The sequence below is a fragment of the Labrus bergylta genome, chromosome 23 (assembly GCF_963930695.1).
Source record: "Labrus bergylta chromosome 23, fLabBer1.1, whole genome shotgun sequence".
NCBI classification, from domain to species: Eukaryota; Metazoa; Chordata; class Actinopteri; order Labriformes; family Labridae; genus Labrus; species Labrus bergylta.
In genome coordinates, this window is record NC_089217.1 from 15129057 (window position 1) to 15150311 (window position 21255).

Below are 21255 nucleotides of genomic sequence, written 5' to 3' on the forward strand. Positions count from 1 at the left end.
TGTGCGCCTGTTTTTGTGAGAGTGTGACTCAAAATGAAGAGGAAATTATTTACAGAGTGGATATTCTGTTTCATTACAAAGAGGATGATTGATGCAAGTTAAATCATAAAGTTGTTAAAGTAACCTGAACAGGCCAGCAGGGGTCCTCATGAGTAAATTAACTTCATTTTAGTTTAGTTATAATCAGGCATGGAGCCAGGATCCTGATTTTGGCTGGGCCTGGTAATATCAGAAGTTAAAACGCTTTCACCTTCTTTTAGCCAACGCACACACTGCTCTTATTACCAGATGCAAAACTATTAATAAAAGTAAAAAAAAAAATTGCTCCAGATGTTAAAGACTAATTGTTAAAAAAAAGTTTCAGAACATTGTCTTATAACTTCTGCTAAAAAAAAACCTCCTTTGGACGACCTTAGTGGATTATATCTGGTTAATTGATAGCGGGGAGAGAGAGAGAGACCTAGGTTCTATGGGCGAGCTACAATTACTTTAAATGAGAGAGAGACAGCTGCACATTACTCTGACTGTTCGTGAGCTTTTCTGAATATAGGAAAGTATATCTGTGTGTGTAAGACATGTCATGTGTTTTTTACTTTTGTTGGAGGATTTGTCAGTTTTAGAAAATGTTTTTACTGCGCGGCTTTGAAAATAGACGTGACACTCTCCCAAGAAGTGTCAGTCACCGTGAATGAGCTGGATGAGGGAAGGATGGATTTTTACATCCTGACTTTCACCTGCGTGCAAGTTTGAGTCCCTGTCCTCCATATGTAGCCCTCTCTCTGTCCCTTTGATAAAACGCTCTGTCCTGCAAGGAGCCTTCTGCTGCTCAGCAAAGTAACATGACGTGCATGTGAGCGCCCCTTTGCTAGTTTTGGCAGCCTGTGCGGCCTAAAACGGCCTGATTTGATTGGTCAACCCCTTCACATGTGATAGAATTAATTCATAATGTCTTCACATTTTGGAGGTGTGTCGCTGGAGGAGAGCTGATGCTTCAGTATGGCAGTGGTGTGGACAAATCAAGCAGTAACTTCCAGTTTTGAAAAATGAAGCCAATGTGAAAGTGCAAAATTCTGCAGTTTGTTGAGTGTCCACTTGAGGCTGCGCTCCAGGAACACCTGAAGTCACATACACACTCATTCAAAACAGCCAGTTTTTACAGCTTAAATAAACATGTTTACAGCCTGGTACATAAAATGAAATAAGTCTGATTAGTTATTGTCCTCACTGGTACGCACTGTACAGAGGGTGAATTTATTATTATTATTATTTTTGAATGATACGAATTATCCATAGGCGTGTAGCTATAGCTGTTTGTCAGGAGGCTTAAAACCCGCCTCAGCACCAGCTCCAGCTGCAGATGAGTCCCGGAGCCCCCTGCAGGAACAGATGGGTGACGTCACTCAGGCTTCATCCATTCATATTTACAGTCTACGGGTAAAACAGCAGTTTGTTTTGGTTTAGGCTGCTTGATAATAATTTTCAGACTGAGCGGTTCAGTACTCCTACATAAACAACTCAATCTAATGCTTTAATTAAGTGCTAACAATCGTTGAGCACTCCAGAAGTGAATGGTAACCTTTTTTTTAATGAAATCAGCACTTACCCCCTGTTGTCTGCCTTCTTCTTCATTACATCGTTAACAGGCCTGAAAACCTGGCAGGATGTTTTTATGTCTTCTATTTGTAAAGGTTTTTGTTGCATAACTTGACATGCAAAAGGAAAAAGGTTGCGTTTTTAAAAAACAGTTTCTGAAAGTAAGTATTAGCTAAAGCCAGATGAATCCTGTGGTACAAACAATTTTTTTAGGAGTCAGATTTCAATAATATGTAAAACAGTTACTCCTCTGCCCGTCTGCAGGCTGTCACTATGTAAATGTGGCATTTGATGGTCTAGCTGAAGGCGTCCATATCAATCTCAATGACTATTATTGAAACATTAAAAAAATGCTTCTGAGGAACATGATGCACGCTGCAATGAAGCCATCCACATCACATTGACTCACTCTGAAATGAACTGTTGGGATATGTCACATGTTTTAATTACAAGTGCACAGCTGGTTGTTTTGATCGTACAGGTCACATCGACAAAGGGAAAAAAAATACATTTGAACAAATACAGCATCTTCAACTGTAGATACTTAGGGTTCTGTACATTCCTCCAACACAGCAGTGCTTAAGGCTATAAACCATATCTTACATATACGTTTGTTTACAATATTACAACAGCCATGAAGAACATCCCTGGAATGTCACATGTTGAATCTGACCTTTTTAACTTTACAGAAAAATGGCCAAAAAAGGTCTCTCATGAGCCCTGAGACACGCTCTGTACCGGTGCTTTTGGATTCTTGAAATACTCATATCCTAGACAAACATAAGGAGCCACTGTGGGAACATTGAATGTCAACAGAACATTGTGGACTTTCTTAAAAGGTTTGAGGAACACACATTGACAACTCGGTGGATTTGTTTGGTCTACATAAGTAAAGGATGGTGGATTTACTTCTTCTTTGAAGTAGTTCTCTGATCTTATTTCTTCTTCACCAACAACCGACAGAACAGGTAACACATGTGGGCTGAAAAAAATCACGATATCCCACTACAGATACAAATACAGAGAGGTACCTACAGATTTTGTTCCATTTAAGTAAATGCTGCATTCTTTGCATGCTCCAAAAAACAACTTGCATGCATTATTATTAGCCTTCCGTCTAACTGCTTTTAGTGATTCAAAAGGGAGATGAATTGAAATAGAAACCAAAAAGTTGAGAACTTAGAGCCATTTTTATGATTTATACAGAAACAAAACCAATCTCACCTGTATCCGGGTTCATTTTAATCCATACCAGCCCAAATGTTTGGACAAGAAAACAACCATTTATTAAGGGTCATGTGCTGATTTATCACCCGAAGAAGACCTCTGGTAGAAACGTTGTGATCAATTAAAACTTTGTAGCATTTGAGCGAGTGTGCGGGCCTATCTTCTTCCTCATGTACCCATTTTCAGGAAACAATTCGTACACATTCTACAGGAAATCAGTCACATTTTGTCCATTTCTCAGCCAATAATTGGTCGAAACATGTACATGACAGTATGGAGGCTCTTCCCTAGCTGCTGATCTTGGTCAGCATCTTGTTGATGGCCTGTTTGACGTGTGTGGTGGAGCTGCGGCGTCTGGCCTTGCCCTGCACGGCCTTGCGGCGCCTCACTTCGCGACACAGCTCGTGGAAAGCCTCCGACACGGCGCCGCCCTCGTTAGCACATGCCGAACATTCGTAGAAGGCACACGCCATTTCAGCCGCCAGCCGCTCGCCTTCCTCCGTGCCGACCTGCCGGACGTGGTCCAGATCGGACTTGTTGCCCACAAGGACCAGAGGAACATTTTTGGGCTTCTTCACCTCCTCTAGGAGACTTCGTAGGGGTCCCACCTCCTCAAAGCTCCCCCGATCTGTGATGTCATACACAATGACGAAGCCATCTCCCCAGCGCATGTGACCCTCCTTCTGCTGGACGTCCTCCTGAGATCAACAAAAAATATTGTGCTTAACTCAATCATATCTATATACAATGTCAAAGTTTCTTAATGAAATGGTTTGACATTTTGGGATATACTTGGAATGACTTCATAACCACTCTTATTTATAAATGCTATATATGGAAAAAGTGCAGCTTAGCTTAGATTAGTTTCGCATAAAGACAGCTAGTCTGACTCTGTCCAGAGGTTATAATTAACTTCGAAACCTACCTTTTGGTCAAATATATTTGCTATGTTTAATCCTACAAAAAACTCAAAGGAGTTATGTGCTCGGGATCACTGATCTTTGTGCTAAACTAACCTCACAAGATGCTAGCTGTAGCTTTTAATTTAGCCGCTTACCCTAACCCTACCCACTAAACAGATCTTACAAAATAACCCATGTTGGGATTTGTCAGCCATGTAGACACACCTAGCTCATTTAGTTTCCTTATGGATGTTTTTTTATTTTATTTACGTCCTGATTCTTTTTTAGTTCTGTATAACTCAGAAATTAAATACTGCGGCTGTCTGAGGAACATGAACATTCTGATCAGCACAGGCAATTATAACAGGATTTAGCAGGTCGTGTGGCAGAATTTAAATCGTGATTCGACTGAAGGGAGGCACACGCATCCCGATCTCAGCTGAGAAAGTTTGACGTTTGTATACCCGACCGGCTTTTGAACCTGGAATTTATGAGCACCCAAGAAGATTCCACCTCCACAAATCATTACAGGAAGAAGCACAATGTTTGATACAGCGAGAGTCAGGAGGGGCCTGACTGCCAACGCAGCCGTGTCTGGAATCAGTCAGACCTCGTCCGTGCCCGCAGGAAAATAGACTACGGTGTAATGACGGAGAGATGACTGGATCAAGTGTCGCAGGGGAAATCAGCCGCTAGCAGAACACCTACACAGTACTGCAGTGTATTTATCTTCAGCTAGAGGACTTACGCAAGCTCTCCCTCATGGCCAGCACCCTGAATGCTTCTATCAGACTAAAGGAAATTAGCATCTGAAAGTGCCATTCAGTCTCAAATCCTCTCCTACAATTCCGAAACCAAGCGTCTATTCAAATATAAGAGACAGTAAGTGCAGGAGTATACCTTAAGGAAAGGAAAAGTCAAACACTTGCTATGAAGCAGAGGTTGATTATTGGATGGTCTGATGGATCTTTGGGCCTTTTGATAAATGTCATAATCAGGAATGCAGAAATCTACATTCATCTTCCTTTATTTTTTTATTTTTTGGTGCAGAGCACAAGAGGGAGTTGAAGGCCGATCTACTGTATGTGTATTTAGGTTGTCTCATATGCACGGCTCAAATACAAACGCAGTGAGAAACGCTCTCACTCTCTCCCACGCATACACTCGCCAACAAACGCAAGACAACTAGCAAGCTAAAAAAACTTCTCCCTGGATGCTGGAGGTCCGCAGCTACTTCCCCTTGTTTATAGCTTTTGTATTCTGCCTGTTGTTGCCATGGTTCCTTCAGACGCAGTGTGCCATTTTTGGTGCAATCAGTGAGAAAAAGCCCTATAAGTTGGGGAATTGACTCTGTCTCTGCTCTTACAACGTGGCATAAAGTAAAATTTCAAACATGCCAGAAATTCATCCGTCTGGTAAGAAGCAGCTGATCAGGCCGTGAGGAAAAGTTGTTGTGAATCTGAGTCACTATGAAGACTTCAGCATTCCATTATGCCTTTGTTTTTGTCTTGTTTTTTTTTCAAGCATTGTGTATATTTAACTAAAAAGGTTATGCCAATTATCTTTGGAACGTAAAGGTCAGTCAGAGTGTCTGAAAAGCAGGACGTGTGTACACTGTGTCCTTAGAGGTACTGGAGGGAAGGTGTTTCAAGTCCCTGATGATGTCATCTCGAGTTGACTCAGAGTTTAGTCGTACTGGGACTGTACACCTCTCAAGTATAGTCTGATGAGGTGTGTGTGTGTATGTGTGTGTGTGTGTGTGTGTGTGTGTGTGTGTGTGTGTGTGTGTGTGTGTGTGTGTGTGTGTGTGTGGGGGGGGGTACAGGGGGGGGGGACAGGTGCTTTTGAGTTCAGGACCAATACTTCTCCTCAAAGATAGTGACAGCATGACTTGTAGAGACGGATACTAACCTGTTTTTATTTGCTTACAGTACACCATCAGCGTACACAGGTTTGGAAACAATTATGGAAGCAACCTTAATATGTCCTACCTGGCCTGCAGTGTCCAGAATCTCCATGGTAACAACCTCATCATCTATGTTGGCTTGGTGACGATATGTTGATTCTGTAAGACAAAAAAAAGGAAACAGGTTTTAGAATTCTTCGTTTAGTGAATGTTGATTCATAAAACCTTTAGAACGATGCAAAAGGTTCACGCTACATGTCTAAATGGCAACATCCAAATTGCTCTCTGACGCGTGAAGTCAGAGTGAGCCGATGTGAGAATGAGCAGGAAATATTCAGATTATATTCATATCACGTGAGCAGGAGTGGGTGATGGCATTTATATCCTGTGACTCGTTACAACCATAGACTGCATGCGCCCGTCCAGTGAGGTCTTCATGCACATAATGAAACATATGTTACCTGTTCTCCAGTGTGTTTTTCAATGCTCTTCTTTGTATTGATACCGTGAATGTCGAGTTTAAATCTTTTAAACTGAAGTGCAAGAATTGTACTTTTTAACATATAGAAGGGGAGCGAGAATGTTTAAAGTTCCCAACCATATTTCTTGATCAGTGACGTGGATCGGCCCCGCGAGTCCGATATCCGATAGGTAAATTATGTTCATATCGGACCCGATACCGATATAAGATCTGATCGGTCCCATCTATACCTGTCCGTTCTTTTTCCGACTGCTACCTGGTTTATAAATGCCAGAGAAGATCCTTTAAGAGCTGCATGTGTGATGTGAACATCACTGACCTCCATTTTTTTTCTGGAGCCAATGGGAGCTTTTATTAGATGTAACAACGAGGAGACTCGCTGATGTCTGGACTCAGATAGACAAAGTGTTCCAAAGGACATCGTGTTTCAATTTTCTTTTGCTCCTTTTCCATTAAATCATTATCTTGCATTTTAGAGCCAAAGGCTTCATTTTTTTTCTCTTGCATCATCCTGCAATCTGATGGCTGACTCCTGCAGTGACCCGAGACACCCTGTGCTTCACCTCGTGCTGCTTTGAAAAGCAGGATAACAGCTTCTTATTCCTGGCTCAGGATCACAGGTGACCCTGACCTTTTTTTCCACCTTAGGACAGCACAGGAGTAATCATCCTGAATTGCCCCCTTGTAAAAATCCCATCTGTGTAAACACCTCGCAGAAAGAACTGAAGCCCCTCAAACCCTCCTTGAAAAAGAAAAGGGATTCTGCCAGATTTTGCACTCACCTCAACCAGGAGGCTTAAGCCGGCACTTTGTCAAAGCTTTGTGAATCTAGCCTTACAATTGCTTTCTGCATCTCCATTTTTTTATGATGCTTGGTTCTCTGGTGTAGGAGGGGTTTAAAAAAAAGAAGCTGTGATGTCAAGAAATCAGAATTTTAAAATAACACACCCTGTTTTGTTTTTATGAAATTTAATTAATCTTTATCCTCCCATCAGTCAATCATTTTCAACTTAAACGTTGAGCAGCACATGCAACCAATTGTAAAGCATTTGATTGGATGCCTTAAACCAAAACACACTAAATTATTATGATTTTCTTGTACCTATATTTTTTATGTACAGAGGCCTTTACCTTTGGCCATATGATCTCTTCATTAACAAAAACAAAAAACTTGTAAAATCTTGAAATCTAGCAATATAGAATCATCTGTAAAACATAAAAATCACGATGACATGTATGCAATAATTTAAGACGGTTTTCCCTGATGTCATAAACCTTGTTGTTCACAGTCACTGAGACACATGCACTCCAAGAACACAATTCAGACCAATATTAGTGACCAGACACAACGGTTTTAATGTTCCATGTAATGGATTTAGATCGTTGATACATTTAACAAGTACCTAACATGTTTAACAGCCTATCAGATTGTAGCAAAGTCAAAAGGCAAAAGACCAACCAACAACCTCTGTTGAAAACCTCTGTGGAAGTTGAAACTATTGCAGTTTCCACTTGAGGCTGTCTTCAGAAGCCCTGAAAGTGGCATTAACACCAACAATGAAATGCCCATTTAGACAACAGACATAAACATGTTAACAGCATGGTTGAAGGCTAAGAGTTCTGCACAATTGGTTGCGGCTCATCTGATTGACAGTAAGGTGTGTTGTAGCAGTTCACCAGGAAGCTCCAGGTCTTTGCCTGGTACAAAATTGACGAATTTGTTTGAGACTATTTCTCCAACCTGGCGACCGCCATAGTTGGACTTCAAAACTCGGCTTCAGAAACCAATGGATGACATCACTGTAACTAAAGCTTAAAAAAAACACTACAGATACTCAGTCCATTTTTAACCAAAGGTTGCCTAAAGCCAGAGAGAGCGACGGTGGTCCATTCAAATTCACAGGAAATACTAATAATTCTCAAGTCCTTTGAGCATCTCATAAAGATCCAGAGGGAACGTAATCTCTTAAAAACAGACAGAGAGCAGAGGAGGTGACAAGGTATTTGTGTAATTTAGACACTGTGCAGGAGTTTGCTTGCAATGTAAATTTTGGTTCACAATATTGTGTTCCTGGGACTTCTCTTTTTGTTGCTGTGGAGTCAAAACATGTTTGATATGGTTTCCTTTTCTTTAAAGTTATTTTTGGGCCTTTTGACTTCATAGATAGGCTAGCTGAAGAAGGACAGGAAATATTGGGAGGGAAATGAGGCTGAGGTTGGACCAAACGGGCGTTGCGACGAGGATTATAGCCTCTGGACATGGGGTGCACGACATAACCGCTAGGCTATCGACGCTCCGTAGATTAGTATCTTACCGTAGTTTAAAATTCTTGTATCATGCCAACCCCTTTTGGCGATCCAACTTGCCAGCTGTCTAACGAGAATCTAGTCTAAAAAAGGACATTTGTTGTTTACACATCTTAAAACTACTTCTTATCAAGTAGGAAAATCCCAGAACTCCAAGACACAGATGGTGGCAGTAAAATAAAATATTGGCTTTTACATAGTTATCTTGAAATCACTTCTTGGTTTCTTCATGAATTGTCTGGGTAAGTAGCAAAATATTCAGGTGAACAAGGCTCACTTTTCCCAGACAGACTGCAGTTCAAAAATGTAAATATATTCATAATTTGATCCGAAAACCTTGTTCAAATTTATCATGTTACTTTGTAATTCTTCAGATTTTAAGTGACTCTGTTTCATTGTCACAGAGAGAGATTTAAATAGCTTTTCTGGAGTTTAAAAATAACTGTTCTGGTGTGAGTCGTCACTGCAGTCTCTGCACGTCCACCCTGCGGTGTGCCAGGTGCGCTCACCTCTCGGGGGGATAAAACTGCCTCCTGTGACGTAAACGAAATGTCACAGAGAGCCGCAGGCGGAAGCAGAGAGACGATTTATAGCAGTTTGGCTGGAGGCATGAGTAGCATCTGTGAGGAGGAGAACCAGAGTCTCACACAGCCACCCGTGGGACATCCTATTTCAAGAGTCATCACTCTGTCAGCTGCAAACAGCACCCGATCTGTCTATGTCCACCCCTCTGTGTATTTGTTTCTAAATGCACTGACAGGGGGCAAGGCAAGAATGATTTAACCAGCCATCAACATCTAATCTAAAGCCCTTGGAGAGAAACAAAAGCAGTTATTTTCCTGGCAGCAAGCAATCTTTCCCTCATAATTCAAACCTCTCTCACTGTCTGGAGGCTGTTTGGTTGAAGGTGGAAGACGTGGATGACTGTCTTATAATGTCCAAACACAAAACAGATTCCAGTTTGTTGGTGTTGATAGTTAATCCATATGACCTCTTAAAATGCTCAAGTTACATTGATTTTTACACATTCTTCATTTCCAAAATATGACTCCAAACTGCACGACATGATCTCATTAGAGGCATTATTACTCATTGGAGGAAATCGTGTAACTAGCAAAAAGTCCACTCATAGGTTTACTTATAAAACACATTAAATGTACAAATAAATAAATAAAAATAAATTACCAGCATCTCCAAATGCCAAAGCTTACTGATATTAGGCTAATTGAGATCATGTTTTTTGGCCTTGTAAAGAAGTAGAAATATTAATGGTTGTTTTACTTGGCAAGCTTAGATTTGAAGTTCTGAATGTGAGTTCCTATTTCTCTCATTTCAGCCTTTTATGCATCAAGCTTTTATCACATGCTCTAATCTAACAGGAATCTGTTGAGAATCTGGCAAAAGGACACAGCAACATTTTGTCCTAAAATTGCTAAACATTGCTCCCAATTTCCCTTTTTGATTCTTTATTCAGAAGTGCTTATCATATTTAGTTTTCCAGTTGTATAAATGTTTTCTAAAAAGCAGCTGTGTCCACTCTATGTCATTCTTAGTTTTTGAAAAAGGCTCAGTAATATCTAGGGCTAGGTAAGTTAACGTGTTATTTTCGCGTTAACTAATCAATTAATTAATTATCGCCGACAATTATTCTATCTCGCATTAACCCGGTTTTTCTTATTTATTTTCTTATTGTAAAAGTCTGTTGCTCACTGGCTTTTATTTTGTAAAATTCCATCGTGAGCGAGCCTAGTGTGTTGCTTACTGCTGAGCATGACTGCTGCGGCGCTCACAGGAAAGAGGAAACAGTCAGAAAAGAACTGGCGGATAATCAAGCATGGAGAAGGGTACGGAACTTTTACATGGCCATTTTCATTTTAAAGTTCTTCCAGACGGCGCAGTCGACAGAGCCAAAGTTATTTGTAACCACTGCGAAGTTGAATTTTCTTATCACCGGAGTACTTCCAGTTTGAAATACCACCTAAATGCAATACACTCAGTTGATACCAGCAAATCATTCAACGAAACAAACAGTGGAGCGAGGCTTCGGCAGACTACGTTAGGTGCAGGGAGAAGTATAGATAAACAAAGACAAGTGAAGCTAACAAATGCGATAGCGAAGTGGATAGCTACAGCCTGCAGGCCGATTGGTGTTGTGGAAGACGTCGGTCTAAGAAACGTTCTCAGAATTGCAACAAATGACGGCAGGTATGAGATTCCCTCAAGACGCACCATCACAAGAAGAATACACGAGTTGTATGAAAAGGAGAGGACAACTTTTCTGGTTCTTTTTTTGAGTGAGATCCTACAAAGGAAATCTAGTATAAATATGGACTTTACAGACTAGTCTCCTGCACAGTAAATCCCTGCAGTGAACTTTTTTTGTGCTTCACCTCACTCTAACAGGGACATTTGGTACTGAACATAGGCTGGTTATGCTGCTCCCCGATAAAAGAAAAATGTTTCTGCTGTTACCTCAGAAATTGCCTGTTTTAATGTTATGATTGTGGCTCAGGATTTTCTGGGCAGTTTTTTTTTATATAACAAACAGGATGACATTATGCCCTTGCAGTGGCAATAAGCTTTAGTTTTGTATTTATTTGCTGTGATTACATTGTTTAAGTTGAGAAGGACATTCACAATAAAAGTGTGCTATACACTACTTTTCAATTCATTATTGGATTTTGCGTATAACAATGCGATTAATCATGATTAATCATGATTAATCATGATTAATCACAGGAACTCATGCGATTAACGCGATTAAAACTTTTAATCGTTGCCCAGCCCTAGTAATATCATCACTGAGATTCATGTTTTAGATATGTGACAGCAATGACATCAATAGGCGACCGGTGAGACTGCAAGTACTGTCCAACAGTTTTTATTATTGTGCTGATCAGTTCACTATATAATGCTCTTCAGAGAACTGACCCATGTAGGAAGCAGCGAAGGGAGTAGGTAGTAGTAGTTGTAGAAGGGACTGTGTGATTTTGGACACAACCATTGGCTTTTTCTGAAACTGCCGACTACAAACTGATGGTATTATGTAGTATGACTGCCAGTTGCAAGTTGAAACTGCCGGTTTCTAAAACAGCCATAGTCTTTAAAACCATGGTCAAACAAGATACCCCCCAGCCTTTTTAAAATATAGTTTGACTAAATATCTTTAGGTGTGAGAGGCTGTTGGACTAAGTCTTTTAAACTTCAGTTTAAAGTCTTTGTAAGATTATTTTCTCATTGCACAGCTCCTACATTGCACCTTTTGTATATTTTGTGTCTTTTATTATTTTATATTTTACATTTTTAAGTTCTATTTGACATATTGTAATAGCTTCTTATTCTGTATTATTTAAGTTGTTGCTAGTTCTGCATCACTTCCTTGTTAATTGTTTAGCACCAATACACCAAGTCAAATTCCTTGTAATGTGTAAATGTACTTACCAATAAAACCCGATTCTGATTCTGATTTTTGTAGTTGTGAGAGTTACTTGGGCAAGTTGACGTGTTTGGCTTCGTGCCTTTAGAGGTGTATGAGAAACCCCTGCTTCAGGAGACCCACAATATGCTAAAGCAATTGTGTGCAAATTCCTCACTGATATTTGCTAATCAGCTAAATCTGGCAGTGTGTTTCCATAAAATCAAATCCCCCCACGGTGGCATGTGACTGCCTCACCATGTTCCCGGCCTGCACTAAGAGAAATAGATTTTCCAGCAGGCCTGAACACACAAGTGTTTCTTCACAGTGGAAAAGAACATCTGAGCAGGTTTGTGGCCCTGATCAAACTCAACAGGTAGACTTCTAATGAATTATGAAGGGAGATGAGTTCTGAACTGTAAACACTGGCGGGCACATTGAGATGAATGAAGTACCGCCCACGTTCTGCCAGATCTCCTATGTTTCTGAGACCAGCACTCTGCACGCTCACCCCCCACCTGTGTGATGTGCCCATAATAGGGTTTTAATAACGTGTCCAACACTCCATGGGGAATTTCATCCGGGCAGTCCGATTGGTCACAGACACCCTCCAACAGTGCTGTTATTCCCATTTACTTCAAGCTGTGCTTTCATAGTAGTGACGCCGACTCCGTAGTAACCAAGGAGGCACATATCACTCTCCTCTGCTTTTCCCCTTTTATACTAAATGATCCAAACAACCTTAAACAGCACTCACATAGTATGAAGCTAACCCTAACGCTAGAAAGCTACTTGGTATATTTTAAAGTTATATTTAGTGGCTTTATTGGCGTTAAATTTCAGATCATCAAAGTGCAAAATGATCATGTATTTGGAAGATGAACAAAAGATGTTGTGCTATATTTTGAGAAAAGGAAATGCATGCCTTTTATTAATAATAACATGTTATATGTGTCTACACATGCTCCTCTTGCCTCCAATGAATGCTCCAGTTTTGAAAAGTATTCCATTAAATATCCATATGGTGTGAACCCTTTGGCTTTATAGCTGCAGGATTGTGCTCATCATGTCCTTAAATGTAGAGGCTGTTGATTAAAAAAGTGGAGAGCATGCTCCCGAGAGTGGACTTCCCATGTCGATGATTGCACCTCATATCACTGAAAACAGACACGCTGTTGAAGAGAACATCAAGTGAGCAATGCGGAGGCTCTGACCTGCCATGTACAGCCAGGAAATGAAAAGCCCCCTCACAGAGGAGATGTGATGCCTTTGTGCCCTGTAATTACAGTGGAGGGAATTGGCCCTGAATGCATCAGCTGCAAAAAAAAAAAAAAGAAGCCTGGTCTATTTTTTTCACTATTGATCTGAGAGAAAACTTCCATTTTTGGAAGTAAGCAGCAGTTTTGACAGTAGTAGAAATGATGATTGCAGCCATGGTAGTAGTAATGTGGATAGTATCAGGAGTGTACAAATTATTGGGGTAATCTTAAAGAAAAGGAAGGCAGCTGTAGTAACTGGTTGACCATAGCCCTATACACACTGCCAGTGTAGCATGCTATATTTATACGCCTGGGATGTCTCGCCCACAGTATAAATGTCACAGAGGCGTAATGGGGGAATGAAGTGAGCCCACATCTATGCCACCATCGGAGGTAGTAAAAGAGGTGTCAGGGACAAGATTTGATCGACAGAGCTTTTGATTGACATGGCTAGCAGGGAGAACAGCGCTGTGTGTGTGAGCATCTCTGAGTCTCCCGCTGTTTCTCTACACCTTGTTCTTCCACAATGCTCTAAAAGCAATTTGAAATCACAAACTGGACCATCAATATCACCCTATTGCGCAATCAACATGAAAGTATAAAGACATATAGACGGCGGAGCAGAGGGCTGGTGGATGCTCTTACCTAGTGTTGGGTCATACTCCCAGATGAAGCGTCTGGTCAGAAATCTCACCACCAAAGCTGCAGAGAGAAATGAATCCAGTTCAATAATACATAATGTGTAGCAAGCACAAGAAATTACAAAAATACTTAGCATGCTTTGAGAAATATATTTCATAAAGTCGAACTTCCAATGAACTTCCATACTCCATTTGATCTGCAGAGACCCTTTGCATCTTTAAGAAAAAGCTAAAGACCCAGCTCTTTCATGAATACCTACAAACTTAATGATGATGATGATGGTCTTGACATTATTGATGATGGAAAGGACGATGGTTTTGTTTGATAACAACAACTTTAGCGCTTACTGACATTGTTTCCTCTTTTCTAGATCCTCGCTTGTGTTGTACTTACTCTCTGATGAACGTCGCTTTGGATAAAAGCGTCTGATAAATAAATTGTAGAATAAAGTGAAGATAAGCGTATCCAGATTTCATTATACTGCATATGTCTTGAGTCTGGACTTTAGTAGTTGAAAAATGAACTAGGATTGCATGATGATCAGCTAATAACACTGCTGATTATGAGTCCGGGCTCCACTTGTTGTACATTCACTGAACATACGTCTGCTTTAATAGCTAATCAGCTGTGGCCAATATGAGGCTCCAAGATCCACACGCACGTTAATCATCTTCTCATCTAAATGCTAATCCAAAAATAAGGAAAAATCAAATAGCCTTCATCTCTCGAAGTTCACCATTAGCTGCTTTTGTTATACATGAAAAAAAAACACAGCAGGCCAGTGACTCAATCTGATTGGTTTGTCATCAACAACTATTCAGCCACAGAGAAATGTTTATGTGCTTTATTTAGACAGAATTAGGAGGTCATTACCTTCTTGTCATACACAGCTACACATCAAACTGTCTGTGTGCTGCATGTTGAAGTCAATGCATCAGTAAACACATGTTTTAAATGTGGATACTAAAAACTGTGGAACTGTGTTACAGAAGGTCTTAGGGGAAATCCAGGAGCTGCATTCAAAAATGTTTTTGCCAATCAAAATGTGGCAGAAAATCTTGCCAGCCTGCTTCATTGAGAAGCTGAAATAAGCCCTCGAGTAAGGGTTGTCTTATCAACAGAGTCACAAAAACACCCATGCCTCCTCTGCTGTTGATTAAAATAATCATTCCCCCGTACTCCACAACTACAGCCTCGTGCCCTTTTCCACCTCCTTGGAAGTCGCTGCAGAAGGTGAGTGCCTCAGTTCAGCAGCTGTTTGAGTAAACACTGCAGCTTTTCTTCCTTTAGTATGTTTAATGGGCTGACATGATGCAGCTGAGACTCCCAGTCCTTCTGGAGAGAGCAAATATACTCAGACTCCAGTCAATGACCTCATATAAAAATATGATATAAGTCACAATGGGCATGTTCAACCCCCCATATTCACCATTTATTCCTTTACTTTAGTGGAAAAGTATATCAAAGAAAATATACCATTCAAAAGATTAGTTTGATTTTCTAGGAGATGCATTTAATCAATTTAAGGCACAGAGACTTGGAAGACATGGCACTAATATGTCTGTGAATGAGGTACTGAGCTGGAGCTATGATGCAGTTAGCCTAGCTTAGCATAAAAAGGTAGGCAACAGGTATCTATTCTTAGACATGGCTGTCTTCAGTATGACTTGAATTCCTACTATTTCCTCAAAACACAGAGGACTGTGGACATTGATGCATATTGGTTAAGATGACACTCCCCGGGCGCTGGTGGCACAGTGGTTAGAGTGCCCGCTTATGGTTCAGGGCAGCCCAGGTTTGAATCCAACCTGTGGCTCACACCTCATTCCCCACTCTTTCTCTCTGCCTGATTTTCGACTCTATCAACTGTCCTATCTCTACAACAAAGTCACAAAAAGGCCAAAAAAGAAACAAACACTCCCATCCTTTCCTTTTGCATTTAAAGATAGCCACTTCATCTGGTCAATTTCCCTTAATCACTGTAGGTTAGTAAAGGTGTAAGAAGCTAGGATATGCCTTTAGAAATCGGACTGAAGTCTATCTTGACACCAAATAGCCAAATATTGGACATTGTGCCGTCTATGGGTCAAGCAACCATGTTAAAAAAAGACAAATGGTAATGATGTTGCTCCTTTTGTATGTGCACCTTTCTGCCCATACTTTTAAAACATTTAGTCATTTAACACACTTCTAGGCTTCGGCAGACCCCTGTAGGAACTCTATGTTTCTTTTTGTTAATTGTTTGCGAACACAAAACCAACACCCAAGTGTTCCTAAATACAACAATGTTCTCTGCCGGGGCTGTCATGTGCCTGAGTGACTCCCAATGGGCCTGAGTGGTCCACTTGAGTTCCAGGCATGGATCTGTTTCCTCTTGTCAACTTTACTGAGCTGCTGCTTGTGTAAAAAGGGACAATGTGGAAACGGCATTGCCTTTGAACTGGGAGGGAAAAAAACATCCATCTTGACCCGGGCTGTTTTTCAGCTCATAATTAGCCATGACAAGGAAAGAAAAAGAAAACCCATTATGTAGGCCAGAGTGTCACTGCAACGTTTCATTACGCCTCTAAAGGACTTAAGTCCTGGCATTGAGCTCAGGGCGGTGTTTGATGAAGATTGAGAGTCTGCGGCTCAAGTTACTATTTGTCCATGACACTTGAGGACTAGCTGTGGAAATATTACATCAATCTGTCCATTAGCATGAGCCCAGCGGATGACCACTAAACAACATGTAGAGAGAGAGGCAGGTCTTTCTTGTGGCATGAACAGGCCCATTGCTTTGTTTGTTTCCTTTTGTTTTTTAAATGGCCTCTTGTAACCTCGTATTGTTCAGTGAGCTCCTCAGTAAACCACAGTTCTCTTTCTTTCCTAACACACTTAATGTGTTTCCAGCCCAAGGAGGAGTGTGTCATGCAACTTTCAATTACTCCCCCCATTGCACTGAGAGCAGAGCAGCGGCAGATAATTTGTCATGCTGTAAAGAAGGCAGACTGGCACGCATGTTTCTTCTGCAGGGCACATTCACTTCTCCTGTCAGGCACTCAGTCTCCCACTGAGGTTATTTAGTCGTGTTTGGGCTGGAGTGGCCTGGATTCCAGGTGGACGGTACAACCAATGGGGTGTGAAGGCCATTTTCTCATTAGGGGTAACTGTATCTCCAGCCTTTCACTGCTGCCACAAGAAATGTACACATAGAAGAGAGGAGCCTTTGTTAACAAGCATCAATATGGACATTGTGACCTAAATTCACTAAAGGTTTGCCGAGGGAATAATGTGGACTGTATAACAGAGCTGACCAGATTACAAAGGCAGGCAATTCACTGACTGTGTGCAGTGACAGGAAAGCAGATGACTGTGCTGATTGAAAAGAAAGGGGAAGCCTCTCTGCATCCGTCACTGTCACACGTCACTGCAGGAGAAACCTCATATATTCAGAATATTTTATATATAAGAGGAGTGAAACTTTCCTTCACCAGATGATCTGATCCAATTCTCTATGGGGGGGCTATGATTCGATTCATTAAGATATACGATCCAGTGCTAAAAGCTTTGATCTGTTACAATAGCTGAATCCAAAGTAATTACTTCACTTTATGGAACTGAGAAATAAAAATGAAGCCAGTGTGTCATTTTAACATCATTTGTTTCTAACAAGGACATCTCAGCTTTTCTGTGCACCTTACTTCATAAACTTTGTAAAGCTCTGCTAACATTTAAAACAAAGTATTTAATCCCCCAAAGAGGCTAAATTAAATCCAATTGAACCATACTAAGAGATCAGAAAAAACACTACGATAGACGTCTGTATATATTTTTTATATATATATATATATATATATATATATATATATATATATATATAAATATGACAAATGGGTCATATTTTTCCTCCTTTCATGATTATGAATTATCATCTTGAATGGTCCCTGATGTGGATGAAAGTTGACATCGCTGCATGTTTGTTGAAAGGGTTAACCGTTTTGAGGCAGGTTTCAATGCAGCATAAGCAAGGGAGCTCAGAAAGAACTCTTTTAAAAGCAGGCTGTGCTGACACGTCTCCTGCGGTCACCCACTGACACAAGGAAAGATTTCTTGACAAGTAACAGAATCATATATTTCCAAATGGAATAATTTCCACCTCATTATATGATTACTAGCAGTGACTACAGACTCAACATTGGAACATTGTTTTTTCCCTGATGCTGCTCAGGAGATGTTGCCATATAATATCTGGTATGTTCTCGAGAAGGTCTCTCCTGTGTTTCTAACACTCCCAAGCTGCACGTTGGTTTTCTTCCAAAGAAATAAAAAAAAAGGCTGAGCAAAAATAATGATCGGATTCCATCAAATTCTCCAACCCAGATTTCACAGACCCATTCTGGGGTTTCAAATTTACATTGAACACGTCATCCATGGGAGGTGTTTGCCCAAAGTTGCTTTTGTCCAAAGTGACCTAATCACATTAGCGGCAGAATGTTGGACTAGTAGCAAACAAAGAGAGAGCAATTAGCGGCGCCCATGGACCTTTTCTGAGCCTGTGCTGTGTTACTGATTGTAAAAGTCTCTATTGATTCCCCACGGCCATCAGACGGACTCCCACTGCTCTTTGGTTCCCTTCGGCAACAAAAACACCTCTTTTATTGGCTGAAAAGTAGAGCTCTCCCTGTGCTGTGCAGCTGCAGTCAAGTTTTTAGCCTACCTATTGTATTCATGTCAAGTCGGTTCATATCGCACAGGCCAGCTGTGCAGATAAGTCTGGGAGGAGGGGTTGTTAGAGCGGGTCTGATGGAAGAACATGACAGTGGAGAATTCAAAACCAGCATTTTATCAAAAAAAAAACTATTTGGCCATAAATAGGGAAAAAAATGCTTTCACTAAAACGGGACCTTGGATTTTGGATAAATGTTATGATGTCTTTAGGTTGTTGTGCAATAGATTGTTGCAATCACTTAACAAAAACTGTTACTTGCTACTATGGCTGTGCATCCTCACTGGTTTAACAATTCTATTCTGATTATCCTGTCAACGATTTGATTCAATTTGATATCACAGTGCATCACAATGGGTTGGATCCTAAATTTTCTATATTACTATACATGGCTCCTTTCCTATTAATGAAGGCAAGCAGTTGCGTCACACATCGTCCATGTCCACATGTTGATGCATCGTAGGAACGATCAGTTTCAACACCCCTACTGGTGATGTAATCTTTGATTATAGAATTTGTTGTTTATTGGACAAAGATTGCTGGATTTTAACAGTCCAAGGTACCACTTTCTGTGAAACTTTGCTGTGGAAAATGTAAAGAAAATCTCAGTTTCTTTGCAGACGGCTATTCCATCACAGCAGGCCTGGAAAACCACTTAACAGGTCGATGTTCTTAGTGATGGCCTGGTTGCTTTTGGAGGTCCAATAGAAATCAGTTTTTCTGTTTCATAACCAGCTGAAAAGCCCGGACAGTACAACAAAGCCAAATCTCAAAGACGCTAGAGCTAGCTCATGCTATATTTGGATAAAACTGACAACTTAACAAAAGCTACAATACCTTAGCTGTTGGAAGTAGGTGCATGGTAACATAGCCAGCAAGCAGATCTCAATTAGCCTCTGGCCCTCGTGGAACTCATGCAATTTTGTGTGTTTTTACCGTTTTATTTTGCACATATTAAATTGACAATTTAAGTAAAACATTGCTTTAATTATAAATGCAAAAAGTAGCTGAACAGACACCTCGAAAAATGACGATAATACAAAAATGCAGAGGTTATATTTGATTTTTCTGTTTCCTGTTAATGCACTCTGCCTTTAAAACAGTCTTGTTTATTGCAGTACACTATTTATACTTCATGCAGAATGTTCTCACTGAATCCTCATTCACTTAACGAAAAACGATTTCTCTATTACGCTCATGAGACAGAAATATTAAGAATGGAAAAAACTGTACAAAAAACACATAAGAGACAGACTTTCTCCAGCATGACCTCGTAAAATGAATCCTGTCAACATCTTATTTAGCTGTGCATAGAATTCAGTCTTTAGCTTTTCCGGAGTGACTAAGGTATTCAGTTGTGCTAATTGATGTCATTAGACCTCTGAATTTGCTCCTATGCAGGCAGGGAATGTTGTTGTTCTCATATGTTGGGTGTAGATTGAAAGGAGGTGAATCATTAACCTGCTGTTTCTGAGGCTTTATTGCAGTTGTCACCTGCTGCTGTGTTGTTGGCAGACAAGAAGATTCAAATGATGTCGCCGCAAATGCTTGTTAGGGACCAGGAAGTTGAAATATGTTAACAGGGCTCTTGAATATGTTGTGCATCTTATTCCCTGTACAGCCAAACTGTATACATTTACACTTTCTTTCCTCTAATTATGCCAGCACTTTGAGTTTGTAAGACTCATTACTGCTTTAAATGACAATAGAATCACAGTTTTTTATTGCAGACTTCCTCTCAAATCAATATCCTATTCTTACCAGGGAAATTGAGTACAGACTTATAGATTGATGTGCTTGGTGCAGTGATTATTGATTCGTGATTTCCTGCAAATCCACTCAGTCATTAAAAGGCAATTAAGAATCGTGAAGGACACTATGGTCTTGTCTATTTTCAGAGCCGGTGTTTTCAAAGCTATAGTATTGGTTATTAACATCTGTAGAGCTTCATTATTTATAAAAAATGTTCCTGGAGTATATCAATTTGAAAAGGTTTAACTCAAAGTGAACTGAAAAGGGCAGCCGCTTCCAAAGAGGATAAAATATAGGTGTTGTCCAGAGTTTGCAAAGATTTATTCAACTTTTTTATTAATGGGATAGTCACTTCAAAGCACTGTGATAAATCTGTTTAAATGCTGGCAGCTGCACGTTCCCATTTCTGTTTTTTTATTTTTTTTTTGCCAGAGAGAGCAGATGGAAACACATTTTTGCTTCTCCATCGTCGTTTTTCTTCTCTAAATATCCACTATGTAGTATAAAAGCTTCTCCACACACTTATCAGGGAGTGACAGCCCAGATGCTTCAAACAGGCAAACAAATTAGCTGCAAAAACACCGAAACCACTTCCTGAACAAGAGGTCAGGCCAATGTTTCCTATCTGAGAACTTTCCCAGAGTTTCTTTCACCTCCAGTCAATCCCTGGGGCACCTCTGCATCCCAATACCAAGCCCTCCTGGACACGCTGAGCTGATGTAAAGTTGAAGGAAATGAGTGCACGCATGTGGAACGAGGATTTTAGGAACTCCCCAAGGTACCAGGGGGCATATTCAATGTCTGTCTGCAGCCAAATATGTATGACATCAAGTCAGACATCTCATCATCTCGGGCCCTTTTCACATCAGATTACAGCACGCAAATCAGACTCCATTCATATTTATTCTGGGATTTTGCTAATATCCTTTAAGAAAGAATGTGGGATGGTTGAAGTGAGAGGAGTAACAATAACACACAAGGCAACAATAAATATGACATCTCCCACGAGTGATGAGGTCACTGTCTGGACTAATTGGATACAAATATTTCCATTTGTGCGGAG

The 21255-nt window shown here is 40.5% G+C and overlaps 1 protein-coding gene across 2 annotated transcripts in view; it reads right to left on the reverse strand.

The window, feature by feature from the left end:
* Nucleotides 1–2014: 2014 nt before the first annotated feature.
* The window catches only part of rerg (RAS-like, estrogen-regulated, growth inhibitor), a 44688-nt gene continuing 25447 nt past the window's right edge, over nt 2015–21255 (reverse strand). For both annotated transcript variants that reach the window (XM_020634798.3, XM_020634797.3), the window contains exons 3-5: nt 13736–13792; nt 5714–5787; nt 2015–3518 (exon numbers count right to left, since the gene is read on the reverse strand). In XM_020634798.3, coding sequence (XP_020490454.1) covers nt 3108–3518; nt 5714–5787; nt 13736–13792 — 542 coding nt within the window. In that variant the 3' untranslated portion in view covers nt 2015–3107. The remainder of the gene's footprint in view (nt 3519–5713; nt 5788–13735; nt 13793–21255) is intronic.